Source organism: Podarcis gaigeae (genome assembly GCF_964106915.1).
Source record: "Podarcis gaigeae genome assembly, chromosome: 10".
NCBI lineage: Eukaryota > Metazoa > Chordata > Lepidosauria > Squamata > Lacertidae > Podarcis > Podarcis gaigeae.
Window position 1 is genome coordinate 28,634,225 of NC_139686.1, and position 17,883 is coordinate 28,652,107.

The 17,883-nt window shown below is 48.1% G+C and overlaps 1 protein-coding gene across 3 annotated transcripts in view; it reads right to left on the minus strand.

Annotated features, from left to right (window-relative positions):
- Positions 1-17,883, minus strand: part of CARD10 (caspase recruitment domain family member 10) — a 42,674-nt gene that overhangs the window by 14,444 nt on the left and 10,347 nt on the right. For all 3 annotated transcript variants that reach the window (XM_083701111.1, XM_083701109.1, XM_083701110.1), the window contains exons 5-14: positions 17,405-17,730; positions 12,171-12,353; positions 9,947-10,102; positions 8,983-9,108; positions 7,865-8,062; positions 6,770-6,916; positions 4,931-5,046; positions 3,771-3,811; positions 2,398-2,518; positions 1,671-1,851 (exon numbers count right to left, since the gene is read on the minus strand). In XM_083701111.1, the coding sequence (XP_083557237.1) occupies positions 1,671-1,851; positions 2,398-2,518; positions 3,771-3,811; positions 4,931-5,046; positions 6,770-6,916; positions 7,865-8,062; positions 8,983-9,108; positions 9,947-10,102; positions 12,171-12,353; positions 17,405-17,730 (1,595 nt within the window). The remainder of the gene's footprint in view (positions 1-1,670; positions 1,852-2,397; positions 2,519-3,770; positions 3,812-4,930; positions 5,047-6,769; positions 6,917-7,864; positions 8,063-8,982; positions 9,109-9,946; positions 10,103-12,170; positions 12,354-17,404; positions 17,731-17,883) is intronic.

The window sequence follows — 17,883 nt, forward strand, 5'->3', positions numbered from 1 at the left end:
TAGGCTGTTAATGCACGCTTGATAGCAGGTTTCCCGGGGACAGGAGATCTGAAAAAACAGCCTGCTGTTGGATTCTTTGATCTTTCTTCAAAGAAGGGGTGCAGGGAATTGGGAGATCCTAAACTGAAGAAGAACTTTCCAGAGCTACTGAAACAGGCTCCAGGCCGCTCTGTTCAGAGGTGGACTTGTGGCCTATGCACATTCACCCCAGTGCCCATGTAAATGCTGGGGAATGGGACAACTTCTGGGGAGAATCAGGAACAAAGGAAGCTCATTCTTGCAGCCTAGACGAATATCAGCCACTAGGGTAGCACATGGACAGAAATTAAGAGCAGCTATAGAACAAAGGGGGGAAACCCTAGGCCCAACTTGGCCCTTGAGATTCTCCCCAGTCACACCCTCCTTGAGCATTTTTGCCTGGCTGGAATATGTCTGTTAACTCTGCTAATGCCTCTGGCTTGCCTGGATGTGAAACTAGCCTGTCAAACAAAAGTAAAATCGGCATATATTGCTCCGCCTGCTTTGCCTCTGGCCCCTCCCACCACGAGCACATGGCCCATGGAAGGTTGCACAGATGGAAATGCAACCTGTGCGCTGGAAAAGGCTCCCCAGCATCGCTAGGGCAGGCGATGGGAGTCGGGCATTTAAGTGGCCACAGGTGTGCAAATCAGATTCAGAAACTAAAAAGGACGCCCAATCTTTTCGTAGTTGGTGTAGCCTGGTGGGTAAAAGACTTAAGAGCTGGGACTCAGGATATCCTAGGTTTGAATCTTGCCTCTACCATGAACTTGTTAGGCAAGGCTCTCTTTCAGATTTCTATCTGCAAAATGGGAACAGCAGCAGTACTTGGCACATCCTACCCAGCTGTTGCAAGAAGGACAAAGAGGTAATGTATATGAAGTGTTTTGGGAACACAGAATGCTGCCTTGTACCTAGTCAGACCGTCACTCCACCTGGCTCAGTATTCCCTACACTAAGGATGTCGCTGGACTACAATTCCCACAATCCCTGACCATCAGACTCTGCTGGCTAGGGCTGATGGGAGCTGGAGTCCATCGACACCTGGAGCACCATGCCACAGGCTCCCTACCTAGCCGGCTTGCACAAAGTGCCAGTGGTTCTCCAGGGTTTCAGACAGGAATATTTCCCAGTCCTGTCTGAAGATACTAGGGATTGAACCTGGAACTTTTTTCCATGGAAAGCATGTGCTCTGTCACCAAGTTACATCCCTCCCTAACCACCTTGATTGCTTGCAAAGGTTAAATTACATGTGAAGTATAATTAGTATAGCTTTGGAATGGACCAAGCCCACATCCACATATCAGCGCCATCCTCCATGGGGGGGGGGGGGTATGCAAATAAACCACTTACGACCTGAGGCCAGGTTTACTTATGCATGGGTGTAAATGACATCTCCATTGCAGGACTTATGCAAAAGTATGAGGGGACCCGTGCAAAAGTAACTAGGCAGCAGCTGAATATCTGAAGACAGACATTTGCAATAAAGAATTCAGCCACTAGGTGTCATTCTGCATTGTATATCTGACTAACCGAGAGACAAACAAGGGGAGTCACCTTTTGGTTTATTACTGCAGTCCCCCCACCCATTCCACTTCCTTATAACTCTTCCCACTCCGACATTATCTGCAATTCCATGCATTCATTCATACCTCTAGGAGTCGGCATCCCTCTCTGAGCCCCACGCGCTCCGCTTCTGAGCCTGGCCTCACCCACTGGACATAAATCCCAGTTGTGTTTCCTCCAAGGATGGAGATGTCCCCAGCCAGTCTGCTGCTCTGGGGTGCTGGGACATCTATGGGCCCCGTGTGAGGCAGATGCACTACAACAGACCTGAATGGGGAAGGAAGACAGCATGGATTTAGACTCTGGTACCTCTCATTCTCTGTTTCAATGAGCAAGATATGTGGCCGGGATGGACCTGTGGCCCTCTAGATGTTGCTTGGACTACGAATCCCATAATCTCTGTCTTACTGGCCATTCATTGGAATTGGGAGCCCAACAACTTTTGGGAGTCCAACAACTTTTGGAAGAACCACAGCTTCTGGTTGAGAACAGGCTGCTCGACTAGAGGGACCTTGGTTAGAACTTGGAGAGCTGCTGCCAGTCAGAGCAGGCACTGATGGAGTAGATGGGTCAACAAGACTATAAAAGGCAGCTTTACGTGTTCCTATCTTCACAACCAGGTGCAGCAATGGTTGCAGGACCTAGTAGCAGTGAGGGGAGCTGAGTCCTGGAAACGGATGCCATTCAACTGCGGGCACAGACCTCACAGAGTTACCCAGAGTGGCTGCCCCACCTAGGATGCCTGCATTCATAGGGCTGCCTCTCCAAACCATCAGGGAGGCAGGAGTGTTTGTTTGAGAAAGGGAAACAGACCTCCTGGAGAAGTCCTGCTTGACCGAGGTTCTAGACAAGCAGATTTCTGACTTTGCCCTGGTGTAGGCACTGCTGGAAGAGGAACAGGATCTGGCAGATGAGGGAGTGTTGATGGCGCTTCCTGAGAGAGACAGCCAGAACAACAACAAGTTACCATGGGCAACATGCAAGGATTCATAAGTACCTTTCATTTGAAAGGCACTGAAGTCATTGGGCCGGGGAAAACCCCAAGCTCCAGAGCCGCATTTAAATGATCCAACTACATGGGCAGCTGGCCATGTAGGTTAGGATTCACACAACCCCGCCCTCAACAAAGTTATTAGGTCACTTAACACCAGCTCGGTTGCGCAATGGACAGCTGCGGAGAAAAGCAAATCCCAGACAGCTAGAGTAAGGGCAGTGAAAGCTCAGGATAGGGGCTGCATGCCTCCCTCTCTGACCCTCAGGACTCTTCCTAGGCCACACCTCCTTTGCAAGCCACACCCCCTCGGTGGCCCTGTTGCACACCCTCCTTTCGCCTGGCTGGAATGTGTCCCCAAACTGTGGTTATGTATCCAAGCTTGCCTGAATGGAGAACTGGGTGTGGGGGGGAACCCTCTGGCTTTTGTGTGTTGTGAATGTTAACCTACATTCAGTGCTCTGCCTCTGGTCGTGTGCCTCTTCCTTCATGCACCTCTTGGGTTGAAAAAAGGTCCCCCCACAAAAACACACCTGAGCTAGAATAATCTCAGAAGAGACCCCTCAGTACATAAGTTTTGGAGCACAGTGTATCAAGCAGAGTGGCAGGCAGGCAAAAGGATGGTCAGCTGTACCTAGACTGGATTCTTCCAAATGCCCATAAAAGGAGGCAGCAGGACAAATCCAGGAGTGGATTCCCCAAGTATATTGGAGTGGACTCTGGGCAAATCTCTCCACTTTCCAAAGCCTCCGACTGCAGAAGCCAGACACTCTTTGCACACGGGCCAATTGCCCCAAGGAGTGGCGTTGGTAGAAAACTCCACAATCTAGCCAAGGCCTGAGATATACAGTGGGACAGGCATTGGGAGATTTACAGCCTGTCACCAAGAACCGATAACAGCCTGAAGCTGAAGCATTTATCTCTTCCGGTTCCCACTCCTCTGAAACTGAATCAAATTCACTGTCAGACAAAAACCCGCTGTAAATTAAACACACCAGACCGGAATAGCCTCAGAACGATGTGCTGGCGAGACCCTGGAGGTGGATCCCAAGAGCTGGCAGGGGAAGTGTGGGGCAAGGGTGCCCCCTCGTGGGCACACGGGCAAGCAGCTGATTTGGCAGGGGGGAGCCCGCAGCTCTCAAGAAGAGAGGCTCTGTAAGGCAGGGGGTGGGGGCAGGAGAAGGATTGGCAATACCTGTTAAGTCTTCCAAGCTGCCAAAGGACCCACAGGACCAACTAAAAGCATGAAGGAAACACAGAAGGGATTAATTCAAAAGCATACAAACATCAAAACCATCCCTCCACCTTTCTCCAGTTTTCTCTTAATGTCTTTTGTTGCATTTGGATCCTTCCCTGTCTCCAAACAGCTCTGGGTGGTTTGCATGAGGTTCCTGAACAGTCAGCCATCCCAAGTACTGGCCGAGGGCAAAACAGGCTTAGCTACATTAGGTGGGACTGCCTGCAGCACCACCAAGCCACTTCCAAGACTTATCATTGCAGAGATGCTCATAGATGCAGCCCTAGAGCCAGCTTTTGCATCCCTTCTCATAAACGACAGCTGCTCATCCATCCTCCTGCACACAGACATCATCTGGTCCTACCCAAAAAGATACCCCACTTTCTCCGGAGAGGGCATATTGAATTCACCCCACCTTTCCTTCCTTGCATTTATCCCTGCAATCTACTATAACTGGTGCACCCGTATCTCTACCTAGCTGCAATGAAAACCTCTTAGGTCCTTCACATTTGCTGCCTGCCACCCCCTTGCATCCTACAGCATGCACAGAGCAGGAGGTCTCAGGTCCTGCCCACGGAGTCCCTTTTTCTTTCTACCTGCCTGTCGGCTCCTGTCCCATGTAGACATGGGGAGGGAGAAGTTTGAAAGGGAATCTTCTCCTGCTCAAAGAAGGCTGGCTGCATTTGGAGTCAGATCCAGCCCTTTTCAAGCTGCACTCAACTCAAAATGGGGTTTGTTCCCCCCCCCCCTTCACTGCCTCCTTGCTCTCCATGCCAGCCCCGCCTTTAAAACAAAGCTTTATGTCCAGGAAACAGGACAGCGGGAGAGCAGAAAAGGGATAAGAGCCTGGGATCCGTGATGGGAAACTATGAAAAGAGCATCATCACATCCAATGAAAGGCCCTATATGGCTACTCTCCTGCCCTCCTACACAGATTCTACCTCCCTCCTTCTCCCCCTCCCCCCCCTTAAGAAGCTGGAGACTTGGAGAAGGGGAAGAACTGGGATTTTATAGCATTCAAGTTCAATGCTTTAAAAAAATCCCTTGAGGCTTTGCCTGAGGCTGAAGACACCAACATGTAAGAGAGAGTGCCATTGCGCTGGGATTCCAAGTGTCACCTCTTGATTGGGGTGGGTCCGTCCTCACGCTGCCTCCGAAGAATGGAGCCAGTGCAGGGGGGGAAGGGGAAGATGGAAAGGCGGTTTATTTCTTTCTCGCGCTCTGGAGTCACTTCCTAGGGAGAGGGGAGAAAAGACCTGAAAGCCAAAACGCCACACGCACCACAAACTTCCTTGTCTCACTGTTCATCAGCGAGATTAAAACCTACTAAACTGTAAATCAAGTGTGTGTGTACAGTCATACCTCGGCTTACAGCCGCTTCAGGTTGTGTTTTTTTCAGGTTGCGGACTGCTGAAACCCGGAAGTACCGGAAAAGGTTACTTCCAGGTTTTGGTGGTCGCGCATGCACAGAAGCACTAAATCACACTTTATGCATGCGCAGAAGCACCAAATCGCAACCCACGCGTGCGCAGACGTGGGTTGCAAACGTGCATCCTGCACGGATCACGTTCGCAACCTGAGCATCCACTGTATACGTTTGTGTATGAAGAGAAAGTCTATGGGGGGTGGTTGGATGGAGGGGGTGCATTTTACAACAGGCAGCATGAAGGGCAGAGTTGCGCCACCAATTGGGTCGTGGGTTGAAGAGTTTGAATCATAGAATTGTGGAGCTGGAAGGGACCCCAAGGATCATCTAGCCCAACCCCCTGCAATGCAGGAGTTCTAGCAGGGGCAGGGAACCTCAGGCCCAGGGGCCGAATGCAGCCCTCCAAGCCTACCTGCCTGGCCCTTGAGACTCTTCTTAGACTGTATAAACTTCCCAGCTGCTGCTTCACACTCTCATTTAGTGTTTTTCAGCCTGACTGGAATATGTTCTTGAACTCTGGATAAACAAGGGAATGTGCAGAAACTAGCCTAGCGTACAAAGGTTACATCCACACCCACTGCTCTGCAAAACAGTGAAACAGCTGCCTAAACTCTTAGGAACAGAGGAAAATTGCCTCATTCCAAGTCAGATCATTGGCCCAGCTAGGACTGCGTTGTCTCCTCTGACTGCCCACAGCTCTCTGGGGTCCCAGGGAAGGGTCTTTCCCACCAGGACTTAGGGCTGGGCAATATCTGGTTTTCGACATCGTGATATTATCAATTATATACCAATATATCACAATGTCTGAAATGAGGATGGAGTTATGTAGAGGCACTGGTTGGCTTCACGTTTTCCACTGCATAGTGATTTTTGCCAGCACCTGCTCTTGTGATTCGCTGGCCCCTGCAGGAGGCGGGGGAGAGCTGAGCTGGCTAAGTTAAAGGGGCTGCAGGAATTGAGAGCAGCTTTGTCTGGCTTCACTGTTTTCCCCACATTGTAATTTTTGCATAGCACACATACACATCATGATTCAGAATATATTGCCAGGTCAAAAATGATGAAACCGATTATCACAATATGGACTTTCAAACAGATTTTGGATGATGTATTGATATATTGTCCAGCCCTACCAAGATTAAAGGTAAAGGGACCCCTGACCATTACGTCCAGTCGTGGCCGGCTCTGGGGTTGCGGCACTCATTTCACTTTCTTGGCCAAGGGAGCAGCGTACAGAAACACCATTTACCTTCCCGCCAGAGTGGTACCTATTTATCTACTTGCACTTTGCACTTTCAAACTGCTAGGTTGGCAGGAGCAGGGACCGAGCAACGGGAGCTGACCCCGTTGCAGGGATTTGAACTGCCGACCTTCTGCTTGGCAAGTCCTAGGCTCTGTGGTTTAACCCACAGTGCCACCCGCATCCCTAGACTACTTGATTCTTTTTAACTGTAGATGCCAGAGAAACCTCTGAGAATCTGGGAAACTTCTACATGCAAGGCATGAGTTCTACTTTATCCAACCCCCCTCTTACCCCGTTCTGGCTTATACAGTCATCAGGGAAGACGACGTCCAAGATGCCTGGCGTATCGACCACTCCACCCTCCAGCGATGGAGGCTTCTCTACCATGCTCCAAGTGCTGCTTAGGATGGAGCAGAGCGAATGGGAGGAGGAACACATCTGCAGGGTGGAAAAACAAAAGACGTCTCAGGGGTCAGCTCCTCAACGAGAGAGGTGGCGCTGTTGAAACTTGGCTAGAAGAAGCTGCCCTCTCCAAAGTGCACCTCCTGCAGTGATTCTAGGGGGGACAGAGGAGAGGCCACTAGATAAGGCCACAGCACCTCTGACCACGAGCCACTTCAAAGGCTAACTGCACCACAAGACTGCACAACTGAAATTAACCAACACACAGGCTGCGCTCCTATACTCGCTTACTTGGCAGTAAGCCCTAATGAAAACAATTGGGCTTACTTCTGAGTGAACACACACAGGCTTGTGTGGTTCAAAAATATATGGTTCAAAAATATTACAACAGGTAATGAGGCTCACCGCAATCACACCATCTTCAACACTCTTGAGCTATTGTTTGTCTATCTTGGGCAGGTGGAGCTGCAAGCAGAGCTATTCTGTTACTGAATGGGAGGAAAGCTTCCACTACGGATGTACACGGCAGATACTCATGGCCTACTTTATTATGACATGTGCTTCACAACACAGCAGGGTCCCTCCCAGGTTGTGGCATGAAGGCGCATGATTCAGCTACCTTGCTGAAGCAAAGCAGGTGTGGCTCAAGTGAGGGCCTGGATGGGAGACCACCTTGGAAACCCAGGCCTGCCAGCTCAAGCTCCATAAGAAGAAAAGCAGGAAAGACCCACTTGAATTTGAAGATGGACAGCTGGTAAAACTGCAAGTTTGCAGTTGAGGGCCTAAGTATCAAACCAAGAGCTTGATGAATTCTCGGCTGCTAGATTACCTTCAGCCCATCCCCTTAACGTGCAAGGAATTCTGTCCTTCCCTCCTAACTTTATTCCGCTCAAGTCTAAGCTGCCTTGCCTTCCCTCCTTCCAAAATATCCACCTTCTCCCCTTCCTTTCTGTCCAAAGGCTTTCTCCTCTCTTCAAAACGCACCTTCTTGCCTAAGCCCCTGGCGCAATGGCATCGCTGCACCTGAGCTTCAAGGGTGCCAATCTTGCCCTCGGCCTCTGTGAGTCTGCCCAGCAGCTCGTCCCTCTCTTCCTCCAAGGCCCGGACACGCTTGCGGTACTGGTCCTTCTCAATGAGGATTTGGGAGTATTGCAGCTGAACGCCATCTCGGCTCTGGATTGCCTGAAACAAAACACATTCCTGGTGGGGGGTGGTTGACATACCTTGGGAAGGTGGGATTGCACATAGACAGATGCCTTCTTCTGATTTTGTTTTTTGTATACTTAATTGTATACAAATTAAGCAACTTTGCATGCCTCTGTTTATCTTGCACAGCTTATCGATTCTGCTTTCCATAGCCAGGGGACAGGGACAAGGAGTTACCAGGAACAATAATGCCCCACCCTTGGCTACTGCAAGGCCCCCTTCTGCCAACCAGGTGCCATCTGTATGCATTGGTGTCTTAAGGACTAGAGAGCCTGCTTTCTAGAGAAATTTTGGGTTTCCCCAGATGCTGAGCTCTGGAGCTCAGTATCATATCCCACACTTACGGACTACAAATTGCAGACAGGTACGGCAAGGCTCATACTTGGCTGGTAGGATACCAATCCTCAACTCCCTGCAGCTTCAGGAATAGAGTGGGAGTGGGGGGTCCTCCGCATGACGGCTTTTAATGGGAGCACCTTCTCACTGGACACTGCTGCCCTCCAGATACCGGTGGACTCCCAATTCCCATCAGCCACAACCAGCATGGCCAATAGTCAAGAATGATAGGAGCTGGAGTTCAACAACACGTGGGCCACAGGTTCTCTCCACTGTGGCCCAATGTAGTGATGAGCTTTTCAGCCACTGCCTTATATGGTGACATAGGACTAAGGAGAGGAGGAAGCCACCAAAAAGGTCTCCATTCCAGTTGATCTCCTCTGCTTCCAAATACTTTTCTTAGCATTCCTTCCATTTTGGCTTTTTGATTCTCATGACTAACTACATCCGTACCACTCGTCCTCACCTAGCAACCCAGAATGATAGTAGAGGGATTCTATCTCTTATCAGGCACCCTTGCTTCTAGCATAAGGGGAGACTGCCTTAAAGAAGCAGCTCACCTGATCTCTTTCCTTCTCGATCTCCTCTAACTGAGCCAGCACAGTATTCATTCTCTGTTTGTACAGGTCACAGTTTTTCTGCAGTGTTTGGTGCTTCAGCTGGAGGTCTTCCTTATCTTGCAGATACTGGAGAGGTGGGATGGGGGGCGGGGAGAGAATCCAGAGGGTTACATTTTCAAGGAATATATTTAGGGCTTAAAACTGCTGCAGGTTTAGACCTGTAACCTGTGCAACCAGATCTGTAACATATCAAGTGAAAAAGAAGAAGGATGCATGTGCAAATATTTATTGTCACCTCTTTGCAAGCACACACAGCTCAGCTTACACCAGCTAATGGGGTTGAGAGCCTGGCTTCATGGTAGTAGCTTTGAACACGGCTAGTGTCAGCAGTCAGCATTGATGGGCAGCTGCCAAGAGCCACACCCGGTGCCAGCACTTTGGTCCTGCTCCTCTTCTTCCTGGCTACCTCTGCTTGTTCACCTTCCCCTCTCCAAGCAAGTGAGCAGCGGCAAGAGCAAAGGAAGGGGCAGGCAGCAACATCCACTCATCTTGCCCTCTCCTTCCGGGCAGTGAAGCCCAAGAAGGGCCATGGCACAGCGGCAGAGCATCAGCTTTGCATGCAGACGGTCAAGCATCTCTGGTACAGCTGACAAAGAGACCCCTCTCTGAAACCCTGCAAAGCTGCTACCACTATGGACAACACTGAGCTAGATGATGCTATGGCTGTCTTGGTATCAGGCAGCTCCTAATGTTTCTGTGAAGCAGATTGGGCTGGGGCTGGAGTGAAGGGGAAGCAAAAGAGCCATAGCGAGGAGGGGACCCACTTAGAGAACGGTGACTTTTGAAAGCAACTTGGTGAAGGGCCCTGCAAAACCTGGCTGAGACATTAACAACTGAATGCATTCAGACCACAACTGCATCAAAGCTTCCCCCAAAACAGATGCCCGGGGAAGGGGCAACTGACCTTATCTCTCAGCTCCTCAGCCCACTGCAGCTCATTTTGCACAGAGTCCAGTTTCTGGCACAGTTCCTGCCTGTCTGCTTGCGCTTCCTTCCAGTCGTGCTCCAGAATGTCTAGAAGGATCCTCTCAGAGCCTGGGACTGGACCTTCACCTGCTACCTAAGCGACAGAAACGCAGAATCACCTGCCTGGCGGGATGAGCCAGATGGACAGAGAGAGAAACAGCAGTCAGCACTTGCAGGGTGGCTGTTTAAAAGTATCTCCCACTGGGGGCTTCAGAGTAGAAAACGTCATCTATATATACTTTTTTTGTTTTGTTTTATAATTTCCCCCACCACAAACTGCAGTTGCCTCTTACACTACAAGCTCCACACCATTTTTTATGCCAGGATGCTGGCCTAGATGGGCCATTGGCCTGATCTGGCAGGTTCTTCTTATCTACTCAATCCTGGGAATTCTAGTTTGGTGACTCCCTATCCACCCCCTCACAGAACTACAACTCCCAAGGTTTCCTGGGGAAAGGAATGAGGGAAGGTCTGCAGGGTGGATGTGCCCTAACAGCTGGTTCACATGCTAGCTCTGTTTGCACGTAACATCCCGGTAGGGATATCCAAGATACTGAATGGAAAATATACCCTCCATCTCAAACTAAAGAACCAAACTGTGAATGATTGAAGCTGTAATGTCAAAATGTCGTAACTAAGCAATGCTTTATGGTTCATTAGGAACATGGAAAGATGGGGTCACGTCTTCCAAGATAAGAACCTTATAATTTCATGCTTTATGGGCCCTGCTCTTAAACCACTCCAAGTTTAAATTACACAGTTTTAAATGGCAATATCAACATTTTGCTGAGCATGTAATAGATTTATATAACGAACTGATTCTATCCAGATGCTGCCTCCTCACCAATCAATTTATTTTCACATCCCCAAGTTAAATTATGTCCTCTTCTGGTTAAACCTTTCTTTGGGGGGCTGGGGGATTGGAAATAATCTCAAACTGAAAATGTGTTTTAAACATTTTTCTCCAGGTTTTGCAAATAGGCTGTGTATCGTGATATAAGGTGGTACAAACAGCATTTAGGGTGGAGAGATAAGAGATTTCACAAACCACAAGAGGTCTGTGATGCTGGATACCTTTTTTTAAACAAAACAGGGGGGAAACGGTAAAATAATGTGTTCACATACTATCTGTGGGTTAAGATTTTGTAACCCAGATATCAACAGGCAGCTTTCATCTCCTAAACAGTCACAGCTGTTGAAACCACCCATTGGTATTCTACCTACATCTCTAAGCCAACACTAAACGCCTTTCTTTTAAACAGATTTTATTTCTCTTAGCATTTTACTAGGGCTAGAGCCGTGATCTAGCAACAGGAACACTGAGCTCCATCATGAGAAGCATTGTGGTCGCCTTGGATGCAGCATCAGGGACCAGCCTTGCTGCAGGAGATTTGTCTGTTCAGCACATTTTCTCTTTCAAAACAAATTGTGGGCAGTGCAAGCTCCAGCAACACAAAGGTGAAATTAGGAGCTTTGAAAATGGTTTATTTGGGGCAGGGGAAAACAAAGGTTTTCAAAAAGGCAAGGCACAGCAGCAATGAGAACAGAGCAGCCTTGCTGGTGTCCAACCCTTTGCTTGTTGGAGGGCCACACGTAAAATCAAACATCTAGCTAGATAGCAGAGAGAGGAAGAGGCAACAGAGATGAGGCTAAAGCACTGTGATGGGCAGGTGTGTTGAAGCAGACCTTCCAGCAGCCTGCACCCCACAAACATATACCTTCTGCACCACCTCCAGGTGTGGTTAAGACTCCAGCTCCCATCAGCCACAGCCAACATGGCTAATGGTCAGGGATGATGGGAGTTGTAGTCCAGCAACTGTTTTTGCCCATCCTGAACTATACCAACTGTCTCAGGCCCTTTTGATCTTCAGGTTGCCCTCAGGTCCTGCTGGCAGGCTCCTTGCAGGCATCTGGTTGGCCACTGTGAGAACTAGATGAACCAGCAGGGCTGCGTATTTTAATTTTCCACATTCAGACAATATGCTCTGCCTTTGAGGTATCCCCATCAGACTGGAGAAGACATTACTGGACCAAGAAGAACTTCCCACACACAGAGGCTGACTCTTACCATCCAGGAGAAGCTCAAGTTTCAGCGGTGAGACATTAGATGCAATTCAGTACAGCCCCTCCACGGGTTAGCATTAAACATTTTCAGCAAGTACCTGCAGGCTGCTCTGCAGCTCCTGAAGCGAAGCTATCAGTCTCTGGTTCTCTGCTCGCAACTCACAGATAGTGTCAGCAAGGCCACGATCCTCCACTTCTCTTTGGGGAGCTGCAGATGCCTGCTTCCTAAGTAGGGAGCATTCTTCTTCCAGGCTGCTGACCTTGCATTTCATCTGGTCTACCTGAAATATAGGAAACAAAGGCCACAGCCGCTCAATCCCCTTTTCTTTACTGATTTGATTGATTGATTGATTGATTGGCAGGCTGCCTTTGAAGGATTAACTTTTTCAAAGTGGTTCACAACACTTTGAAAACATAAAACAATGTAATTACAAATTATAAAGCCGCAGTCTAAAACCCTCAAACCTATCAAGTGATAATAAAGACAAGGGGATGAACTAAGCATGAATGAATCTGAGCAAAGTGAGCTTCTCTCCCCATAACCCATCCTACGATTCTGGGGACCGGGATCAGAGCTTCCAGATCAAAAGGGAAGGATGACAAAACAACCACTTCTCTTTTTAGGACAGTCACTCAATATCTCTGATTAAGAAGAAAGAATGCCAAGAATTAGATAGAAATTGGGACTGATCAGGTATTCCTAATAGCCTTGGGCCATTCTACTGGAGTAAAAATCAGGGTCCTATAAGGATGGCATTCTCCTCGTTCCCAACCCCCAACCTTCTTTTCATGTTCAATGGCTCTGTCTTTCCCTTTTCCCAAACTGGGGGAGGAGCAGAGTCTTGTCAGGTGCCTGGACAGCCTCAGATACAAAGCAGAAGACCAGGGTTGGTCTGACAAAGTAGGTTTGCAATTTGTTCTTGATTTTATCTTTTGTAAACTGCTTTGAGGGTTTTTTTAACAAGCAAGTGGTACATAAATTTTATGACATATGTCATATTGTTTGGAAAACGGGCTTGCAAAAACGGGAGGGGGGTTGCTCCTTTGTAAATGAAATTAATATGAAAACAGAAATACTCCAACTTAGGCAGGATCAATCAAATTATTCTCTCTCTCTCTCTCTCTCTCTCTCTCTCTCTCGGCATGGGGCAGTCAGTGCAGCAGTTGTTGCTGAATTACAATTCCCACCATCCATGACCATTGTTCCAAGTTGGCTGGGTTGACCGTAGTTGTAGTTTGACAACTGGAGGACGACCCCTTTGAGTATCTCTGCGCTAGACCCACATTCCACATTGTTTTCCATAGTGCTGTAACAGAAAGTACAGAGGTGGTGCAAAATAAACAGGAAGGAGTACAGGATACAGGTAAACAGGGAGGAGCAGTTTAGGTAAACCCAGGAATGAAGATGAAGATGTTACCGCAGGGCAACAGTGAGTAAGAGCTCTGTGGCAAGAATCCCAGGAACCAGAAGACTATTATTATTCCAGATAAGAGACTAAAACAGCACTGCAGTTATTCCAGATAAGTAAAATCAGATCAGAACAGATTAGCTCATAGTGAAACTCTCCTGTCTCGGAGAGAGGAAAGAGGTATGTCAGTTGCTCAAGGTGAAAGCCAGGTGACCAAGCTGCAGCCCCATAAACTCCTTCAGGTATTTGGAATGATAAGACTCCTTAGGATGTGGGTTTATCACCCAACCGTTTAAGCTTCCAACCACTTTCTAACCAGCATCTCCTTAGTGGCCTTACAAGGTCAATTAAAGGTCTATTCATGTTTTTATCTCACCTGGAGTACCTACAAATTTCCTGATGAGTCATCAGCTGGGGAGTGATTGGAAGCACAAAAACAATCAGATGACACACCTACATTCTAAGCAACAACGGGGAAATCCTAAGCTTGCCTCGCATGCATAATAACACACAAGCACACACGAAACCTACTATGCTTAAACCACAGTACACCAAACTCTTTATCTGATTAAAACAAATGTGGAAAAGATCAACGTTCTGTCCCATGAATCACAAGAAGGGCAAATAAAGAAGTTTTCATCTCTCTCGTGAGCACACACACACTAAACCTTTTCACATGAACACACGTTTTAGCAACAGCAAATAAGCATGAGGCTTTCTTTAACTGCTGAGGCCACCTCATGAGAAGAGAAGACTCCCTGAAAAAGACCCTGATGTTGGGCAAGATGGAGGGCACAAGGAAAAGGGGACGACAGAGGACGAGATGGTTGGACAGTGTTCTCGAAGCTACAAACATGAGTCTGACCAAACTGCGGGAGGCAGTGGAAGACAGGAGTGCCTGGCGTGCTCTGGTCCATGGGGTCACAAAGACTCGGACACGACTAAACGACTGAACAGCAACACTGATATTGCAGATCTGGGCTGGTTTTGCTAGGCTCATATCCTGATTCTGCCATGAGCTCAGCAGAGAGCCTGGGGCAAGTTCCTCTCTCCAGCCTCAGCCTCCGCTTCTGTAAAATGTGGGTGACAAGTGGGACTTGCAATAAAACGTTGCAGCGCAAAAATGCTTCTTCTTCAGGGTATAACACTTCATTTTGTTCCCCAGATCCACCTGGTTTTCTTTATTTCCCACCAGACAGTCAGCATTTGACAACCACTGATGCAGCTCAGGTCCTGTTTTGCAGCTGCCGGTAGATTTCAGAGCTTTTTTTAATGCTGGCACCGTTTTCGGTCACCACACCCCATTCAAAAGGTACAAAATTACAGCTAGAAACATAGAATCAGGAGTGCACTTACAGCGGTTTTCCTTTGCAGCCACAGCTTGAAGTCAAGACACGGCTACAAAGGATGGCTCTTTTCAGATGCAGCTTGAATTAAAGAGGCTGCAAAGGAAGCATCTTCTTGAAAGCTACAGATTTAAAGTTGAAACACCTGACATCATATCATGTCAGCTGATTGACAGGTGAGTAGCCCTGTCCAGCTGCCAAAGTGGCCCTTGGAGGGTGAAGGAATTCTGGGTCCAACCTGCCAATCTGATCCAGTTCCCTACCCATGGTATATTTGATAAAACCAACCTTACCCAACTGGGGAGTTTTAAGGGAATTACTGATATTTATTTATTTATTCCATGCCAATCTGGCTGGGTTTCCCCAGCCACTCTGGACGGCTTCCAACAAAAGATTAAAAATACATTAAAACGTCAGTCATTAAAAACTTCCCTGAACAGGGCTCCCTTCAGATGTCTTCTAAACATCAGATAGTTGTTTATTTCTTTGACATCTGATGGGAGGGCGTTCCATAGGGTGGGCGCCTCTACCAAGAAGGCCCTCTGCCTGGTTCCCAATAACAATAATTTATTATTTTACATGAAGCATTTTGAATACTGTGAGCCACTATAAAAAATGTCAAATATCGTAATTTTAATTGCTGTTGGCATCCTATCCTGAACCTTTAGGGGCAGAGTGGGAAATGTGGAAATAATAAAAATAATCTACAAGAAGAATGACATGTTATATACATGTTCCATTGTGAATCAGTGCAAGCAGACATACAGAAACGTAACCTAGAAGCAGGCCCTCACTTTCTGGTACTTGCATCCTACATGAAAAGATGTTCTGCTATAAACACAAACGAAGCCCCTTTTCAGTTCACTAAAGAGAAGATTAAGAAGTGCCTTAGCCATGGTGTGCGTATTAATGCCTTCCTGGAGCAAATGTGAAAGTAACTACAGGGCTCGGATCTAACCAACGAAGGCGAGGACTGACGCCATCAATCATTTTTACGGCGTCATCAATATGCATAGGGCTTTACGGAGCAAAATAGCAGACAGTTGCTTACTCCACAGTGGCCGTGCCGTACAGGGGGACAAGTGGGAGAGATAATAAAAGGAAGGGGAGGGATACAAACACAAGAGAAACCACAAGACAGAAAGCAAACAGGGTGTATACATATGCCTAAATTAACTGAAGGGGGAGTGGGGGGAGAGAGAGCTTTGAGAGGAGCCCAAGAGAATACAAAACTCCCAAGGAGGGCCTTGGAAGGTGAGAAAAAGCTGGCTGGGAATATTTGGAACATCAGGAAATGCTATACCTGGTAAGACATATGCCTTGCATGCAGAAGGAAGCAGGTTCAATCCCAGGTGCCTCCAGTTCAAAGGGTCAGGTGAGGTGATAGACAAACTCGGCCCTCCAGATGTTTTGAGACTACAACTCCCATGATCCCTAGCTAACAGGACCGGTGGTCAGGGATGATGGGAACTGTAGTCCCAAAACATCTGGAGGGCCAAGTTTGCCTATGCCTGTGATAGACCCTTGGCCTGGAGAGCTGCTGCCAGCCAGATCAGACACAATGAGTTGTTTCCAACTCAGTTATACTCAAGGTAAACCCATAGAAATCAGTGAGTTAGTCCTGTTTAGCAACGTCAATGGGTCTACTCTGAGTAGGGCAAACACGGGCTACATTCAAAAAATGTCCAAGACTGACAAATAATCTGACTGGGTATAAGACAGCTCCCTACCTCAGTAAACCTCAGCTTAAGAATTATCGTGTTATGAGACTTGCCGGAGAACACAGCTACTTCTCTATAATTCAGAACCTTTTATTTGTACCTGGAGCTTTTCCTAAAGTATATGCACGCTCTGGCCTTCATGCAAAAACAGCAGCCTGGATATTCTCTTATGACACCAGTCCTCCAAAACTGATTGCACGACAAAAGTTCACACACCCATAACATAGTGTCATTTCGAAAATATAAGGCATTCCCTTTCCTGGTACAGTGGTACCTTGGGTTAAGAACTTAATTCGTTCTGGAGGTCCATTCTTAACCTGAAACTGTTCTTAACCTGAGGTACCACTTTAGCTAATAGGGCCTCCCACTGTCACCGCACCACCATTTCTGTTCTCAGCCTGAAGCAAAGTTCTTAACCTGAGGTACTATTTCTGGGTTAGCAGAGTCTGTAACGTGAAGCGTCTCTAACCCGAGGTACCACTGTATATACACTCCTGTGTTTCTGTGAATCCACTGGTGGTGGCATTCATTCCAAATCGCTGCATTCCTTTGCCTAATTTCCTTGAGCACTACTCTGGGGAAACTTTTTTAAACCTTCAAATATGAGACAACAGTCATGCAACTCACTGGCCAGCCTTCAGACAACTTTCCCCTATTTCCCTATAAAGGAGTGGCTGGCAGGCCCGGGCCAATGAACCCAAAGCACCTACATCCAGGCAGGCCGTGAATCATTAACACAGTGATTCCTGGCACCTTGGTTTATCTTGGGTGTGCACACCCGTTTCCATTGCCCTGTTAACACCTGCATGCATTCACCAATAGTCCCCACCTCCCTCTTTCCCCCTGCTCTCCATACCCCCAGCTGCAGGTCCCGGCTTCGGAGAACAGCAGCGTTCTTCTCCTCGCACAGGTGGGTGTAGCGCATGGCCAGCATGTAGTTGTCATCCTTCAGCTTCAGCAGCTCCATGCTGTGGGAGTCCCACTCCTCCTGGAACCTCTGGTAACGTTCCTGCACCTTCTGCAGCTTCTGGAGCTGCTGCTTCAGCTGGGCGCCCTCCTCCTCCAAGGCCCGGTTCTTCGCCTGGAGCCCGTGTTCCTTTTCCAACTGCCCTCTCCGCTGAGCCCTCATCTTCTTCACCTCCATTATCAGGAACTGAGTCAGGCCTTCATGGCCCTCCTCGTCTGGAAAGCAAGAGGATGCTCAGCAAATTGGGCACATGGGGGTTACAGCCAACCAAGTTTCCACTCGCACTAGACCCACTGAAATTAATGGGCCTATGTTAGTTAGTGGGACACAGGTGGCACTGTGGGTTAAACCACAGAGCCTAGGACTTG